At 34.3% G+C, this 17,598-nt stretch overlaps 1 protein-coding gene across 2 annotated transcripts; it reads left to right on the forward strand.

The window, feature by feature from the left end:
• The first annotated feature begins 1,542 nt into the window (after window positions 1–1,542).
• Window positions 1,543–3,404, forward strand: LOC132667394 (glycerol kinase). Of its 2 annotated transcripts, XM_060616208.3 has the most exons (2): window positions 1,543–3,147; window positions 3,235–3,404. In XM_060616208.3, exons 1-2 carry the CDS (start codon window positions 1,584–1,586, stop codon window positions 3,243–3,245), a joined length of 1,575 nt encoding a protein of 524 aa, XP_060472191.1. In that variant the 5' UTR covers window positions 1,543–1,583; the 3' UTR covers window positions 3,246–3,404. The 2 variants fall into 2 exon arrangements, with proteins under 2 accessions (XP_060472191.1, XP_060472190.1); XM_060616207.3 differs by having other exon boundaries at window positions 1,543–3,404.
• The last annotated feature ends 14,194 nt before the right edge of the window (window positions 3,405–17,598 follow it).

Genomic DNA, 17,598 nt, shown 5'->3' on the forward strand with positions numbered 1-17,598 from the left:
GAGGAGTGTCAATGATGCAACTCAGTTACCTTTTGAATTTCATAAAGAGCTCTGGTATTATGAAAAGTCAGTTTACAGTACAAACTATGATTTTAACAGGAGCATAGGTTTGGGCTACCCTAGAGACCAATATGATATTTGCTCAGTGCCTTCTCTCATAACATACCCTATGTCAATTGTCTGAGATAGGAAGGAAGCTAAATTGGCCCTCACTCCTGGGAGCTTCTTCACATGAGAAGTTGCCTGGACTATTCAGTTTAAGTCCTTTACCCTAAGCAATTAATGCTCTTCCCTGCTGAAACAAATCCTGTTCTCACTCTAACTCGACTGCTTCTCACAAGAGAAGTTTGGTTGAAAAAAAATGGAAAGAAAGAAAGATAGGAAGATAGGAAGGAAGGAAGGAAAGAAAGAAAAGAAGGAAGGAGGTAGGATCTTTCAAATCTGAAATAACTCTAGGTAATTTTTTAGCTGTGTTGATAAGTCTATAGGGCAAAGAAAAAAAAAGAAAGCAGGAAATAATAAATAGTCACAACTTTGCATTTGTTCTTTTATAAGGAATGCTTATAATAATTTTTGAGATAAATGAATTAAACAAGAGTCTGGGAGAAAATGATTTCAAACCTAGGTTGTGGAGCAAGAAGTGTATTGTGGCTAAAGCAGAAGAATAGGATGTTGCAGAAGGGAAAAGTTAGGTAGGCTGTATTCCATGGCACCTTTTAGACAACATTAAGATGCTGGATTCTAAGTATTAGTTTGAATAAGAGGAATGCAATCATAGAGCATGCAAAAGAGTGACCTAATCTGATACATTTGGATGTAACTGCTTTCAATTATACAGTGACTTTTAAGTTAAAGATGGAAGTGGAAACATCAATTGCTTTTGCAATTATTCAGGTGAGATATGAAAACTGTATTTAGGTAATAGCAGTAGAGCAGTAAATAGTGGTGGATTTGAGATGCATATTGAATAAAGGCATGATAGCTTTTGCAGATGGATTAGATGTGCTGTATGAGAGAATGGTGGTAGACGATATGTCTTTGGATTTTTGTCCTAAGCAAGTAGAAGAAGGATATTGTGATTTACTAATGTGGGCAAAATTCTGGAGGATCATGTATGATGAGGATGACAAATGCCTGTTTTTGGACATATTACATTTAGAATGCCTTTTGGACATCCAAGGGGATAACTGAGTTAGGCAATTGGCTATATATAAAACTGATGTTTAAGCAAGACTTCAGTTTAGAAAGTTTATAGATATAAGTTATGGGGTCATCAGCATAAAGATGGTATGTCAAGGCAGGGGACTTGATGAGAACCTCTAAGGAGACAGAGTATATAGAGAAGAAAGGATGTCAGAGATTGAGACCTGGGTTTTGCTGACCACAGTGATGGGGAAGATGAAAAAGCAGCAAAAGTGACAGGAGCTAGAGCAGTGGAGAGGTAGGGATCAAGAGAATGGGTTTCCGGCATTCAGCCGTTGTAGCCGACCTCCTTGCCTTCTGTCTCACCACCTGCCCCTCCCCCGCGTGCCACCGTCTCCCTGGAAACTGGACGCAATACCCGCTGACCGGAAGCTGGTTTCATGGCAGCCGCGAAGAAAGCAGTTTTGGGGCCATTGGTGGGGGCAGTGGACCAGGGCACCAGCTCAACGCGCTTTTTGGTTTTCAATTCAAAAACAGCCGAACTACTTAGTCATCATCAAGTGGAAATAAAACAAGAGTTTCCAAGAGAAGGATGGGTGGAACAAGACCCTAAGGAAATTCTGCAGTCTGTCTATGAGTGTATAGAGAAAACATGTGAGAAGCTTGGACAGCTCAATATTGATATTTCCAACATAAAAGCTATTGGTGTCAGTAACCAAAGGGAAACCACTGTAGTCTGGGACAAGTTAACTGGAGAGCCTCTCTACAATGCTGTGGTGTGGCTTGATTTAAGAACCCAGTCTACCGTTGAGAATCTTAGTAAAAAAATTCCAGGAAATAATAACTTTGTCAAGTCTAAGACAGGCCTTCCACTTAGCACTTACTTCAGTGCTGTGAAACTTCGCTGGCTCCTTGACAATGTGAGAACAGTGAAAGAGGCTGTTGAAGAAGACAGAGCTCTTTTTGGGACCATTGATGCATGGCTTATTTGGAGTTTGACAGGAGGGACCAACAGAGGTGTCCATTGTACAGATGTAACCAATGCAAGTAGGACAATGCTTTTCAACATTCATTCTCTGGAGTGGGATAAAGAGCTCTGTGAATTTTTTGAAATTCCAATGAAAATTCTTCCAAATGTCCGGAGTTCTTCTGAGATCTACGGCCTAATGAAAGCTGGGGTCTTGGAAGGTGTCCCAATATCTGGGTGTTTGGGAGACCAGTCTGCTGCATTGGTGGGACAAATGTGCTTCCAGGATGGACAAGCCAAAAATACCTATGGAACAGGCTGCTTCTTACTGTGTAATACAGGCCATAAGTGTGTGTTTTCTGAACATGGCCTTCTGACCACAGTGGCTTACAAGCTTGGCAGAGACAAACCAGTGTATTATGCATTGGAAGGTTCTGTAGCTATAGCTGGTGCTGTTATTCGCTGGTTAAGAGACAATCTTGGAATTATAAAGAGCTCAGAGGAAATAGAAAAACTTGCTAAAGAAGTAGGTACATCGTATGGCTGCTATTTCGTCCCTGCGTTTTCAGGGTTATATGCACCTTACTGGGAGCCCAGTGCAAGAGGGATCATCTGTGGGCTCACTCAGTTCACCAATAAATGCCATATTGCTTTTGCTGCATTAGAAGCTGTTTGTTTCCAAACCCGGGAGATTTTGGATGCCATGAACCGCGACTGTGGGATTCCACTCAGTCATTTACAGGTAGATGGAGGAATGACCAACAACAAAATTCTTATGCAGCTACAAGCAGATATTCTGTATATTCCAGTAGTGAAATCCTCAATGCCTGAAACAACTGCCCTGGGAGCTGCCATGGCAGCAGGGGCTGCAGAAGGAGTCGATGTTTGGAGTCTCCAACCCGAGGATTTGTCAGCGGTTATGATGGAGCGGTTTGAACCCCAGATCAACGCTGAGGAAAGTGAAATTCGTTACTCTACATGGAAGAAAGCTGTGATAAAGTCAATGGGTTGGGTTACAACTCAGTCTTCGGAAAGTGGTGACCCTAGTATCTTCTGTAGTCTACCCTTGGGCTTTTTTATAGTGAGTAGCATGGTAATGTTAATCGGAGCAAGGTACATCTCAGGTATCCCATAAATAATACCAACTCATGGATTCCAAAGATGTGAGCTCTTTGCCTAGTGAAAGAATCTAACGATTGTCTCTTAATGTGATGTCACTGTTCATAGTATAAGTCACTTGCTACATGACCCTTCAAGTAGACCTGGGCTTCGAAATAAAGAAAATTCAGCAGAATGCTATAGAAACATTTGGTGTGGTTTTTTTTAACATGGAGAGTTAAGATTGGACCCACCACCTTTGGGGCTGACCCCTCATTTGCCATTATGTTCTGCCCCATTCCCTCTGAGACCTAGGAAGAATTCAGATCCTTCATTGGAATCTTTCATCAAACATATTCAAACACTGATGGTCTGGGATTTGATTCTCTGCACTACACACATTTGATTAAGAAGTGATTACTAACCACCTATAAATGAGCGACTTTTTGTCTGTTTCTTTTTGACAGACCCTAAAAGTCTTCTTTTGTGCATATTAAGAAGACCACAACATCTTCAGTGAATGTTTAAATGGAAACCTCTACTAAATTCTTAAAATGTAAATTTAGTACTCTCATAGCCTAGATATTTTTTAGAAAGGTATTTGCCAAAACTGAAATTCTTCAGACCTTTTACCTGATTTTGCTAATTCACTGAATTGCTGTCCGGATCTTATAGGGAAGAACACTTTTTCTTTCTTTTTTCATCTCTTCTTTTTATATTTCTTACTTTGTATGTATAACATACATGCCTATATGTTTTATATACTGAGAGTAACCCATTTATAAGTTAAGAGTACATTTGATCTCACTAATTACATTGAATTTCTGTCTGGATCTTATAGGAAGAACACTATTTTTTTCTTTCCATCTCCTTTTTATATTTCTTACTTTGTACGTATAACATATATGCCTTTATATTTTATATACAGAGGGTAGCCTATTTATAAATTAAGAGCACATTGTATCCAGTAGGTTATGATGGGGCTGGTCTTAAGTGGACCACTATGTTTATAAATATTTTGGGGAAAACATTGTGTACATTTTTGGGCAACAGTTATGCATATTTACCAGAAGAAACTTTTTCCTAAAGAGCCAGCATTTAAAGTTTATGTTTTGGGTTAATAAAATAAAATGTACTTTAAAAAATGGGTTTTGGAAAAAGAGAATAATCATCTGGGTTAAATGCTGGTGACTGACGAGAATTAAGAGCTGATTTTGAATCAGGCTAAACAGATCTTGTATTAATAAGACTTTGAAAATAGAAACCTCTTTGCAATTGTGGAAACAAAAATCTCAACTGAAGTAATTTTTTTTTAATGAGAAGAAAAATTTGGAGACTGTGCCTATAGTTTCCTGATAGCAAGTACAAAAATATTAACATGTAGTTGTAGGTCAAGGAATGATTTTTTTAAGAAAGGAGAGCAGATGGTGAACATAAGATGTTCTATATGACATAATTATCTACTTGAAATTAAAAGCATGCAATTTACTCTCATTCATTAAAGTGAGTTGGAGCAAATTTGTTTGGTATTTTAAGAACCTGCATGTGATTTGACCATAGGCCATATAGATTGTTGAGCCCGAACATAGAGAGTTGAAAGACCATATTTTCAAAGATTAATTATTCTTGTCTGGCATAAAATGGTAACTAAAAAAATAAATGATCTTCGTAAATATTAGCCACTATTCATAGGACCTATGCCATGTGGACCCATATTGAAAATTATGTTTCCACTGCACAATTTAGCTACTCAGTTTAAAATGTAAATGCAATTAATATTTAAGACAAATGTCAAAAAATTAAGAGGACAGAAAATATAATACAGAAGAGGTATGCTAATCACAGAGAGAGAGGTAAAAAAAAGAAAACACCAAACATCAATAAGTAATATAATGATCGCATAATCTAGAATAAGGGCATTTATCTAAGTATAATTAGTATACCTAATATAACTCATAAAACAATATAATTATATTAATATTAATATATTATTTTTAATTTTTAAAGCCAGTCATTTTATTTGATCCAGGACAAAGGTTTTGAGAATAAGAGTTCAGATAACAAACACAAGTTCAGCCATCACCAGAGAACTAAATTAGACCAAAGGAAAACTGGCATTGTGTATTAAGGCAGATTCACTCCAAAGGCTTCAATGCAGTTCCAAATCTTGAATTAAAACATGGTATAAGGCACTAAAATAAAATATAAAAAGGGATAAATTTGATTACTCTAAATCTTGGTAGATCTTCCACTCCCCCTAAATTTAACAACTTTTTTTTTTCTTGCCACTGAGTAGTGTAAAATTTTGTTATTCGTTTCCCAAATACAGAGCAAAGTTTTAAAAACTTTAAGACAGACTCAGAATTGAGTCTTAAAAAGCTAGCAAAAATAATACTTTCAGAGTATTTATGAAGGATTTCTTGCCATGAGATCTGTTATCACAGAGATAAAACTGTATTCCAGGTAATCAATAAAATATTATTAAAAATATAATCAGGAAAAATGAACTGTCACCAGACAATCTGCCACAACATTTTTCAATGAACAGGATTTAGTTTAACTAATTAAAACAATGTGCTATTAAAATGATGGTGTAAATCTGTTATACATAATCATGTGTTTAATGTGCCACGGTAAATAATCATGCTTCATTCAAGTTTGTGAAGGATTCCTGAGTTTCTTGTTTATTTGTTTTTAAACTTCTATAGAAATGCTTTCTTATATTGAAATTTTAAATAGGAAAGAGGTGTCTAATTATCTGGTCTCAAATATGATGTTGATCTAGAATGATTAGGTGGGCCATCCTTTTCCTTTAAGAAGACATGGAACTGATATGGTAACAAAAAAACAAAATGCCAAATGATACTCATTTGGGGATGTATCTCAGGGAAAAATCAACATATTTGCATAAGAAAAAAGGGCAAAGGGAATTTTTATATGGCACAAGAGTGCTACACTTCATCAAAGTAAATGCATGAGTAAAAGAAACTCTTAAGATGTAAATACACTCAATAAACCATGCAAATATTTAAACATTAAATATCTCAGTCGTATGGGACTAGGAAAATTTATCAAAATGTGAAACATGTATTTAAAAACATTACTTTAAAAATGATCCCATATGATACTCCACTTTTTAAACATTTGCAGTTACCTAAATATAAGTGCATGGCTTGATATATGTTTTTGAATATAGAAATTCCTCAAATCACACTTAAATTGCATTTTTCTATTGTGGTTATTTTTTTTTAACTTTTTTCTTTTAAAAATATCTTTACTGAAATATAAATCAAAGATCATAAAATTCACCCATTTTAAAGTTTACAATTGAGGGCACCTGGGTGGCTCAGTCATTTAAGCCTCTGATTTGGTTTCAGTTCAGGTCATGATCTCACATGTTCATGAGTTCAAGCTTCACGCTGAGCTCTGCGCTGATGGCACAGAGCCCACTTGGGATACTCTCTCTCTCTATCTCTCGCTGCTCTTCCCCCTTTCATGCTATCTCTCTCAAAAATAAATAAACTTAAAAAAATAATCATAAAGTTTACAATTCAATGGCTTTTAGTGTAGTCACAAAGTTGTGCAAGAATCATCACATTCATAAGTTTAGAACATTTTCAACATCTCAAAAGGAAACCTATACCCATTAAGTCACACCCCAATCCTCCTCAACCTACCCCATGCCCCCAAACCTGCCCGCCACCACTATGGCTTAGGAAACTGCTAATCAACTTTCTGTTTCTATATATTTGCCTATTCTGGGTATGTCATACAAATAGAATCATACAATATGTTGTCTTTCGTAAGTGGCTTCTTTCACTTAGCATAATATTTTCAAGATTTAGCCATGTTGTAGCATGCATCAATACTTCATTTCTATGGCTGAAAAATATCCCATTGTATGGATATACCACATTTTGTTTATTCACTCATCATTTGATGAACGTTTGGTTGTTTCTATCTTTTGGCTATTTTGAATAATACCACTATGAACATTCAAGTACAAGTATTTGTTTAAACACCTGTTCTCAGTTCTCTTGGGTATATATCTAGCAGAGGAGTTGCCAAATCAAATGGTAAGTGTGTGTTTAATGTATTGAAGGAATGCCAAATTATTTCTCTAAAGGACTGCACTTCATGTTCCCATCACAATTTATTTCATTTTTAGTTTTAAAATTAGAACCAACTTTATTTCTAAATTCAAGGCATCTGAAATCTGTTTGGTCTGCAGTCCATCAAGTCCTGTCTCTTCTTGGCCTCAATATACTGTCCTTCCATATCATCATGACTGAATCATCCTACTTCAACCTCATTAAGCTTGATCTTGGTCTGTACAAAATCAGAGAATTCTAGCTCAATATTCAGACAGTACATCAAATCATTTATTGAAACTTGACCAACTTTGACTTTTTTTCCTATTTAAAATTAGAATATGTTCATCCTGTTCTCCAAACCTAGGACCTGCCTCAAAATATAATTGCAGAGGTGCCTGGGTGGCTCAGTCGGTTAAGCATCTGACTCTTGGTTTTATCTCAGGTTATGATCTCAAGGTTCATGAGTTCAAGCCCCACATCAGGGTCTGCACTGACAGCACAGAGCCTGTCTGGGATTCTCTCTCTCCCTCTCTCTCTGCCCCTCCTCCACTCTCTCTGTTTCTCAAAATAAATCAACTTTATATATATTATATTATATAATTTTATATATTATAATATAGGATGTTATTATATTATTATTATTATATATATAGTTGCACTTACTACATTCCATTTCTTATTCCTGTGCCTGACATCTCTTTTATCAGTAGTTTGTCCATACCATTGTCCATGTAAGGCAAGGAGTCTGTTATGATAGTGATATTCTCAAGGTGAACTGGAGTCATATTGAATTAATTCTGGTGGCATTTTGCCCATTACCAGAAGGCAGATTTCCATGTCAGTTGATTATCTGCCTAGCTGTCAATTCTAGAATTACCAAATTCAGTTTATAAATGGATTCAGGTTTTATAATTCCTATTAATTCCTCTTGCTAGTTGCTAAGTTCCATTTTACCTACTACCTGCAGCCACAACATGTGTTCCATTGTCTGTAGTGTTGGTCATAATATTCTAAATGCTGGACTTAATATTCTCCCATCATATGATACTCTTAGTGTCTCCCACTTTCTAGTAAGAATGTCTACTTACAGGTTCCTTTCTCAACTCTGACTCTTCCATAGAAGTTACCACGCTAGACCTTAGCCATGTGCCAAGATATGACAGCTATGCAAGATGGCCCATTTCTAAAATGACAAATACTTATGCTTCTTTTGAATGTTATTATATTAATATATTACTTCAGCATTCCATTGTATTCATAATTTTGCAAATATTTTATCATAATTATGAAAATGTTATGCATGTTTATACTTGTTAATGGAAGCAGTTTCTACCTTTCTTGAACTCCATTGGTTAGGAAAAAAAAAAGAAAATATAAGTTCTTTTTAATTCGATAAGATCTGTGTTGGCAAGTGTGTAGTTTGTGGGTTTTCTAACAAATGCTATGGTAGGTCTATAAAATAGGACATGAAAATAACAAAGCAATAAATTCAAAAATAATATTGCTATGTTCTTAACTGACAATGGCCTAAGAAAGTTTAGAAAAAATATTTAGTAACAAGTAGTTTATGTATCAGAGAAAGCCCATTCCTACATGGAGGTATGCTAAATATTTGATGAAGATGATTATAGCCATTGCAGTGTTGTAGAGTAAGTCAAACAATGTCTGATTATTTAATTTCCAGCTGAATGTTTGTATCTCCTAAACTTTTCAGCAATATTTATTTCTTTTGAGTTTAGGTATAACAGAAAAGCACATGGAGTAATTATTTAAATATTTTCAAGGACCAAGATATTATATGTTAAATTAATTACATGCTCTGGAGCATAAACCAGAAGTATTCGTTTTACAGATATTTTCTCTATTTCCATAGAGTATTCTTCTTTATAAACTAAGTTTCCGTAATTTAGACATAAAAATAAATGACTAAAAAAGATTCTTAAATATCCAACTGATAAAAATTCATGGGTCCATGATGACGTTAAAAAAAAAGAGAGAGAAAAACTATAAAGAAAAACTCATTTGCCACCAATATTACCCCAACTCTGTTATCTGAAATTCATTAATTATAGAGGCAGAATTAAACATAAATGCTGCCCTTTAATCAAAAACTGTAATTCATCTCCTGTCGATAATCAACAGCTCAGAGAAGGCTAGCTAAAAATATAGAAAGAATGATATAATTAGAAAATTACTCCTTATTACATCAGTGATTCAGTAAATGATCATTAGTGTAGGCAAAAAAAAAAAAAAAAAAGTGAATGAAGGATTATTGAGGACCAGATATTTTTAAAGTGTGAAAAGTATTATCTCACAGATTTTTTGCTAATTATGAAAGAAGAAAAACATATCTTTATAATAGAGAGATCTAGTCTATAATCTCAAAGAAAGATGAATGTTAGCCTTACTTATTTTGGTACAACCAGATACTGTGCCAACTGATGGAATTCAGTGTACAGTAGATTGTATTGTACTGTATTTTTGCCAAAAAAAATCATTTGAATTAAATCAGGCCTTTAGGCCTAATTTCTGGTTTACAGGTAATAGAGTTTGAGGAAAAGTTTAAATGACATCATCAGGAAATAATTAGGCAAGTCTAGTATGTGGGAAATTCTAAAAGAAACAGATTTCCAATACCATGCTGTCTTGATGATTACAGCTTTGTAACACAGGCTAAAGACCAGGATTGTAAACAAATAATCCAGTGAAGAAATAAATAGACAAAAGACATGAATAGACACTTTTCCAAAGAAGACAATCAGATGGCTAACAGACACATGAACAGATACGCAGCATTGTTCATCATCAGGGAAATACAAATCAAAACCACATTGAGATAGCACCTCACACCGGTCAGGTCAGAGTGGCTAAATTAATTCAGGAAACAACAGATGTTGTCAAGGATGTGGAGAAAGTGGAACCCTCTTGCACTGTTGCTGAGAATGCAAACTGGTACAGCCACTCTGGAAAACAGTGTGGAGGTTCCTCAAAAATTAATAGAATTATCCTATGACCCAGCAATAGCACTACCAGGAATATATCCAAAGGATACAGGAATGCTGATTCAAAGGGGCACATGTACCCCAATGTTTATAGCAACACTATCAACAATAGCCAAGGTATGGAAAGAGCCCATCTGTCCATTACCTGATGAATGGATAAAGATGTGGTGTGTGTGTGTGTGTGTGTGTGTGTGTGTGTGTGTATAATGGACTACATATATATATATATATATATATATATATATATATATATATAATGAAAAAGAATGAAATCTTGACATAAGTGAAATAAGTCAGTCAGAGAAAGACAGATATCATATGATTTCACTCCTATGTGGAATTGGAGAAACTTAAGACCATAGGGGAAGAGAAGGAAAAATAAGACACAAAGAGAGAGGGAGGCAAACCATAAAAGACTCTTAAATATGAGAACAAGCTGAGGGTTGATGGGTGTGGGGGATTGGGGAAGTGGGGAAAATGGGTGATGGACATTGAGGAGGGCACTTGTTGGGATAAGCACTGGATATTGTATGTAAGTGATGAATCACAGGAATCTATTCCTGAAGCGAAGAGTACATTGTATGTTAGCTACCTTGACAATAAATAAATTAAAAAAGTAAAAAATAAAAGAAACAGACTTACTGTCTTCAAAAATGTGTCTTAAAAGAATAAAATGGTGGAAATCTAATATAAATTTTAAAAACAATAAAAAAACTTTAAAAATGAATGTGTGAAACTTTTTGTATCATGGCTGAAAATAAAATAGCAATAAAAAATGATGGCAGATATTTGAGGAATTTAGAATATGAGTTATATGTTAAAATTCAGAAAATAATATTATTTCTAATGTACTATTATATCTTATATAGGATATTGGCATTGAGGTTAGGTAGGAGTATGTCCTATTTAGGAAATGCATGCTGATTTATATTTAGGTAAATTATCATTACTGTGTAACCATCAAATGGTACAAAAATGTATATACATAAATATTAATAAGTAGATAAAGCTGTTATCACAAAATGTTAAAGAATTTTTATTTCTATATGATGAATATGATGTGCTGATATTTGTTAAAAGATTCTTTTCCTGTGTTTTTTGAATTTTGAAATTTTTCACATTTTTCATAATGATAAGATGAAAACGGAATTATATAAGAATAATATAATTATATAAGAGCATTTTTAGGGTAAGCAAAATAAGATTATGATGGTGAGTAATTTTCTACCATAATATGCATATTTTCTTTGGTTTAATAAGTGAGAATTTACAAAATTATTTAAATGATGCCTTTAATTTGGGACACAAAAAGTCTAAATCTCAAAAAAGATCTAGCATTATCAAAAGAATGTTATTTCAGTATTTACTAGATTGGGCTCCACTCTCCTTTTAGCACTTCTAAATTTGTAATACTTTTCTCTAATTTAGAAAACTGCCAAGGACATTTTAATCTCAAGATTTTGTAGATAAACTCCTTCATCAAGTTGAAGCAAATTCTCCCCTGCCCCCTCCCCAGGCTGGGGCTTAGAGAAAAGCTACTTCTGTTTTGCATTTACTTCACTCTTGCCTAATAAAAATCATTGAAAATTATCCTGTGGGCTGTTGATACAGACTTTGTTGGATAATAAATAAGTAAAAGATTTAAAAAATTAAGCAAAGAGAACTCATGAATTATGGGTAGTGCCTTTGTGAGCAAGAATAATCAATTCACTGCTATTTCGAAACCAAAGTCCAATTCTCTACAGTGGTCGCATTCCATGTTATATATGATATATTGCAATATCAAATATGTTGAAAACAAAACATCTTTCACTAAAAATCAACAGCATTCTAAGAGTATTTGCAGTCATTTATAAATATCATCCGTACTGATCATGAAAAATGAGTAAATACTTCTTGTGATTCTAATTATTTGTTACTACATCAAGAGCAGATAGGCGCAATGTGTGTAAGATGGGAAGATGCAGAAAAATGCCAAGTGCCAGGATCCCAAATAACCTCAAATAGCTGATCACACAATGGCTCAGATTCAGGTGGAACGAATCCTTGTAATTGAAAGAAATTTAAGTGAATACTGCTAGATAGACTTCTAAATGCAATTAACGAAGGTATATCATAAGAGTATAATGTACAGTAGTGTAACAGAACTTATTATATTGGTGTTTACTAATTATATACTAAAATCTTCCTAATATTATCTGGAAAAAGCAGCCCACACTGTTTCAAATAATCTCAACCTTTTTCTGTCTTTCAATTTTTTCTTGCAAATCTTAAAGCAACTAAAACCACAAACCAAACTCTGCATGACATCTTAACTATTAATACCATAAATAACTGGATTTAAGGTATTGTTGGATTTCTGAAATGTAGCTGAAAGTTGTCAGTAATCTGATGTGACATTTGGTAGGAAATAGCACTTTTAGCCATAGGTATCCAAAACTATGGGCCTGAGTATCAAAAATTTCTAGCTAATTAAAGAAAATACATACTATAGGTAAAATTTTACTGGATTTTGCTTTTAGAAATTTCATTTTTAAAAAGTGTATGTGGTTAAAGAAACAAATCCTGTTTATGTACGCCTCATTGCAGACACTGGGTATTTTACAGTATCATCCCATTCTTTTTTTTTTTTTTTTTTAATGTTTATTTATTTTTGAGAGAGAGAGAGAGAGAGAGAGAGAGAGAGAGAGAGAGAGACCAGGGGAGGGGCAGAGAGAGAGGGAGACACAGAATCTGAAGCAGGCTCCGGGCTCCGAGCTGTCAGCACAGAGCCAACGCAGGCCTCGAACCCACGAACCGTGAGATCATGACCTGAGCTGAAGTCAGATGCTTAACTAACTGAGCCACCCAGGTTTCCCTATCACCCCAGTCTTCATAGACCACAGTCCATGCTGCTACAATGAGGCAATGCTTTTATTCTCACTCTAGTGTCTGTAGAACCCTGAGTGTATGTATTTAAATAATTTTCACTTATGACTATCTATGAAGAATATCATAGGTGATAGATAGTATCTTATCCATCTTTGATTGCCTAGATCCAAGCACAGGGCCTGACACAGACAACATACATGAGTATATATTGTGTTGAATGTAATTTGAAAAGCTAAGAGACAAGAGTTGCTAACTTCGTGCTGTAGAGACCTGGCTTGTGTACCAACCCATCGGCTCTACCGCTTAGGATTTCTTAATGAACTTGAGAATATAACTGGGGACTACAGATTCTTAATTGTGTCATATTCAAATTGTCAATAAGATTGCCTGCTCACATGATTGTCATGCGAATAAACTGTAACGAAAATAACAGTTGATAGTCTTCATTGAGTAACTTTGCTGAGCACCTACTATGTAACAAGTGTGGCCCTCAGTGTGATATGCCAAATTCTAAACATTTTAGATACATGATCTGATTTAATGCTCGACAACGCTATAAATTATGGGTTATTATTTCTCAACTTTACAGGTTAAGAAATCAAACAAAAGGAGACTAAATAATTTGCTGAAGATCAAACAGAAAGTGGATTCGGAACCCAGGTAATTTGATTCCTTTTGAGCTATCCAAAAGGCCTGCATATAATAATGATCAATAAAGATTTAGATTTAAAAAACAAAACAAATGCTATTATGAGGCTCCTTTTTTTGAGGAAAAATTGCAGACCTTCTTTGGTCCAATAATTGCTAATGAGTGTGTCATTTTTATGAGCGTATGAATATACTTAAGCCTTCAAAGACTCTCACTTCGGCAAGCTGTTGAACACTAAATGGATGTGAATAGCTAGAGGGAAGTATTCTCTGCATAATAGGAGTGACTTACTTCTATTAAAGAAAACCACATGTGACTTGTGTAAGACGTGGCACTTCTGCCATATGATTTACAACGTATCTATTTCTTTAACTCTTCCTGCATGTTTTTGACTTAAATTGCCCTTGCCTTTTAGTTGAGATTCAACATTTGAAATATGAAATAAGAAGTGTTATTTCCATCTAATTCTTAAAAATTTGGCTTCCATCTCGACAGGCACCTGATTTGGAGAAAAGTAGAGGCTCTAGCCAGCTGGAAAGAATGAGAAAGTTAAAAAAGAGTCAAGGTTTCTAAGAATATAGGTCTCTCCCCATTTAAACAGTTCCAAACCACACTCACTTATAATCATAGACCAAAAAAGTCTTGACTTTTTCTCTATAGAGCCTTTTAAATCATCTATGGCAGGCCAAGGGCTACAGCTCCAGGCAGCCACATGGTCAGAATCTCTGTTCTCATGTCTGTGACTATAAGAAAAGTCTGTAAACCAATTTCCAGACTGTGTTAAAAGTAGTTTAACTGTCAAAAGAAAAAAAAAGGTGCCTTTGATGTTCAATATTTGAAATTAAACATTTGGTTTATATATGTGTCCTTTTAAGGATTATTAAACTATAACTAGTCACTTATACTTGAGTCTCACATTGTTACAGCTAACTAACAATTATATTACTTCTCAGCTGACTCCAGTATTAAGCTTACAAGTGCCACTTACAATTAAAAAGAATTAAAAAAAAATTCACCACGATTATTCACAAAACTGAATGCATTTACTTTGTGGAGTTCCCTACAGGTAAACTAACCTAAGCTAAGCAGGTATGGTTTTTCTAAACACTGCTCTCAGATTATTTTTTTCCTCAAATAATAACAGCTTTAAAAAAAAGTGTCTTACATTATTTTCTGCTGTATAGCTGTTATAACATATGAGGAAGAACAGTAGTTTGAGTGACTCCGTTCTAGGAAAGCATATATTTATTTTCTACAATATAGGAATTTCTTTACTGTCATGATTACTTCTTCCATTAATACTAGTCAAGGCACAAATGCCAACACCTAGACATAAAATTTTTAGTATTTGAATAAATTTGAGACCAATTAACTTGGTCTATCCCAGCACACGAAATGAGTTCATGAAAACAGCCTGTTTGCTGTATTGCAGACCAACTGCTGGAGAACATTCATCAGTCTCTCTAAGGAGAAGTTTCTATTTCCACAGGACCGTTTCTACAGAATACTATTAAGTGGCGGCAATAAGGATGTTTTGGGGTTCTTTATTTTCCATCTCTATCAGTTCCCCTGGGTCACACCATATAAATACCAAATTGAAGCACATTGTGCTCGCTATTCAAAATATCTTCAAAACAAGTCCCCTACAGTCCCCTTCCAATTAGACTGACCCTCTTAAGTTCCTCTTAAATGGAAATTCTGAAGCTACTATTGGTGGTTATTCCTTCTATTTTGAAACAGTTTAATCATAATAAATTTCTAGGGAAGCAATTGTCCTGTTCTCATACTCTAAAAGTTTGCCAATAGAGTCCTGTTTATGCTGGCTAAGTAAGAACAGTTACTTGTTTTCTTTTCCACTCTATTAAATTAGGTAAAATGTCTCTAATTTTGTGGAGTAGTGGTAAACTTTGAATATAACATAAAAATTTGCTTCAAGAGTTATCTTGACAGCATCATTTCTAAATTGATCAAAGTATTAAATACTGATATATAGATTTTGATTAGCAATCAGACTTCTTATCAAAGCCCAAATGTATTAAATTTTTAAAAAACAAATTTCATAAAAATTATATAAAAATGTTTATTGAAAATAACCTGGATGATATTAGCATCCACGTTTTTGTAATTAATAAATTTGAAAGGGAACAGTGAAAAAGAATAATCTTTAGTTATTTAGAAGGTACAAGGTGGTTACATATTTCATCCAGAGAATGATTCACATGTTATAGGAATATGATGTTCATTTTGGCTTACAGACTTTTTCCTTTATAATTCAATTGGACCAAATTTTTCTCTTATGGAGTATATAAAGAAAGTATATTTGTCAAAACATTTCAAGAATTCACATATATTAGTGCTTATTATTTGATTTAATGGGGAGACACATACTGCTAAATGCTCTTAACTATATTATCTATTAGCCTGCAAATGTAGAAAGATATCCAAGCAAGAGTCCTTCTTTTAAAGCTTATTTAGGAAGTAATTTCATGAAGCACCTGGGTGACTCAGTCAGTTAAGCTTCTGACTTCAGCTAAGGTCATGATCTTACAATTGGTTTGTTTAAGCCTCATGTCAGGCTCTGTGCTGACCAGCTCAGAGCCTGGAGCCTGTCTCCCTCTCTCTTTCTGCCCCTCCCCCACTCATGCTCTGTCTCTCTGTCTCTCTTTCAAAAATAAATAAGCAATAAAGGCAGTTATTATGTTTAAAACAAAAAAGAAAGTAATTTCATGATTTTAAAAAGCATTTTTCTTGCCAATGATTAATATATCATAGAGATGATTGTTAAAGATGATTTGTAAGCTGCAATAGGTTGCTTGAAAAATAATTTTATTTTCTACTCTAATTCCTAATTTATAATTAAGTAGTGTGAAATAAATATAACTTTGATAAAATTATTCATGTAAAAATCTATGTAATATTTCTTAATCTTTAGCTTCAACTTTATATTGAACCATGTATAACATGCATAAAGGTAGGTGAACATGGTGGAAGATACCTGGAAGGGTTGCTGGTGTTTGACCTGTAGCCTTACCCAGATAACCAATAAACAGAACCGTATTCATATCCCAGAATGCTCTACCATGTGTCTTTCTACTTATAATCCACACGAAGGTAAGTGATTTTCTTACTTTCACAGATTTATTCACCTGGTTTAGAACTGTATATAGTAGAATCATGCAGAATGTGCCTTTTTGTGTCCAATGCCTATAAGTCAAATGTTTTGATTGTGAGATCTGTGTCGGTACATGTTACAGTGTCATTTTCATTTCCATTATTGTGTTGTCTTCTGTTGTACAAATGTATCAAAATTAATTTATTCACCCTGTATTAATGAACACTAGGATATTTCCAAATTGGGACATTTTTGAAAAATCGTGCTATGATCAATTTTATACCTGTTATCTGGTGCACATGTGTACATTTAATTGGGTAAACATATGCAAATATGTAGAGAGTACTCATAGAATTGCTAAGTTATATGGTATCTGATGTTCAACATTAGTGAATACTGTCACTTTCCAAGTGTTTTGTACCAATATGTACCTAAACAGCAGTATGTAAGAGTTCCCATTGCATCATATATTCGGCAGTTCTTCATATGGTCAATATTTTGTTTGGTTTTGGTTTTGCTTTAATGTTCTGGATGGATCTGAAATGCCATCTTATTGCAGTTTTAATTTGAATTTCATAATCATGTAAAATATGTAATCACACTTCATAATTTTTTTAATGTGATGTTTTGATAATTGCATATTTTATTAAGTTACTTGTTTT

This window comes from Panthera onca, chromosome B2 (assembly GCF_046562875.1).
Source record: "Panthera onca isolate mPanOnc1 chromosome B2, mPanOnc1 haplotype 2, whole genome shotgun sequence".
NCBI lineage: Eukaryota > Metazoa > Chordata > Mammalia > Carnivora > Felidae > Panthera > Panthera onca.

Coding starts and splice junctions, on each gene's coding strand:
- LOC132667394 (XM_060616207.3), top strand. CDS start 1,584: ATGGCAGCCGCGAAGAAAGCAGTTTTGGGGCCATTGGTGGGGGCAGTG.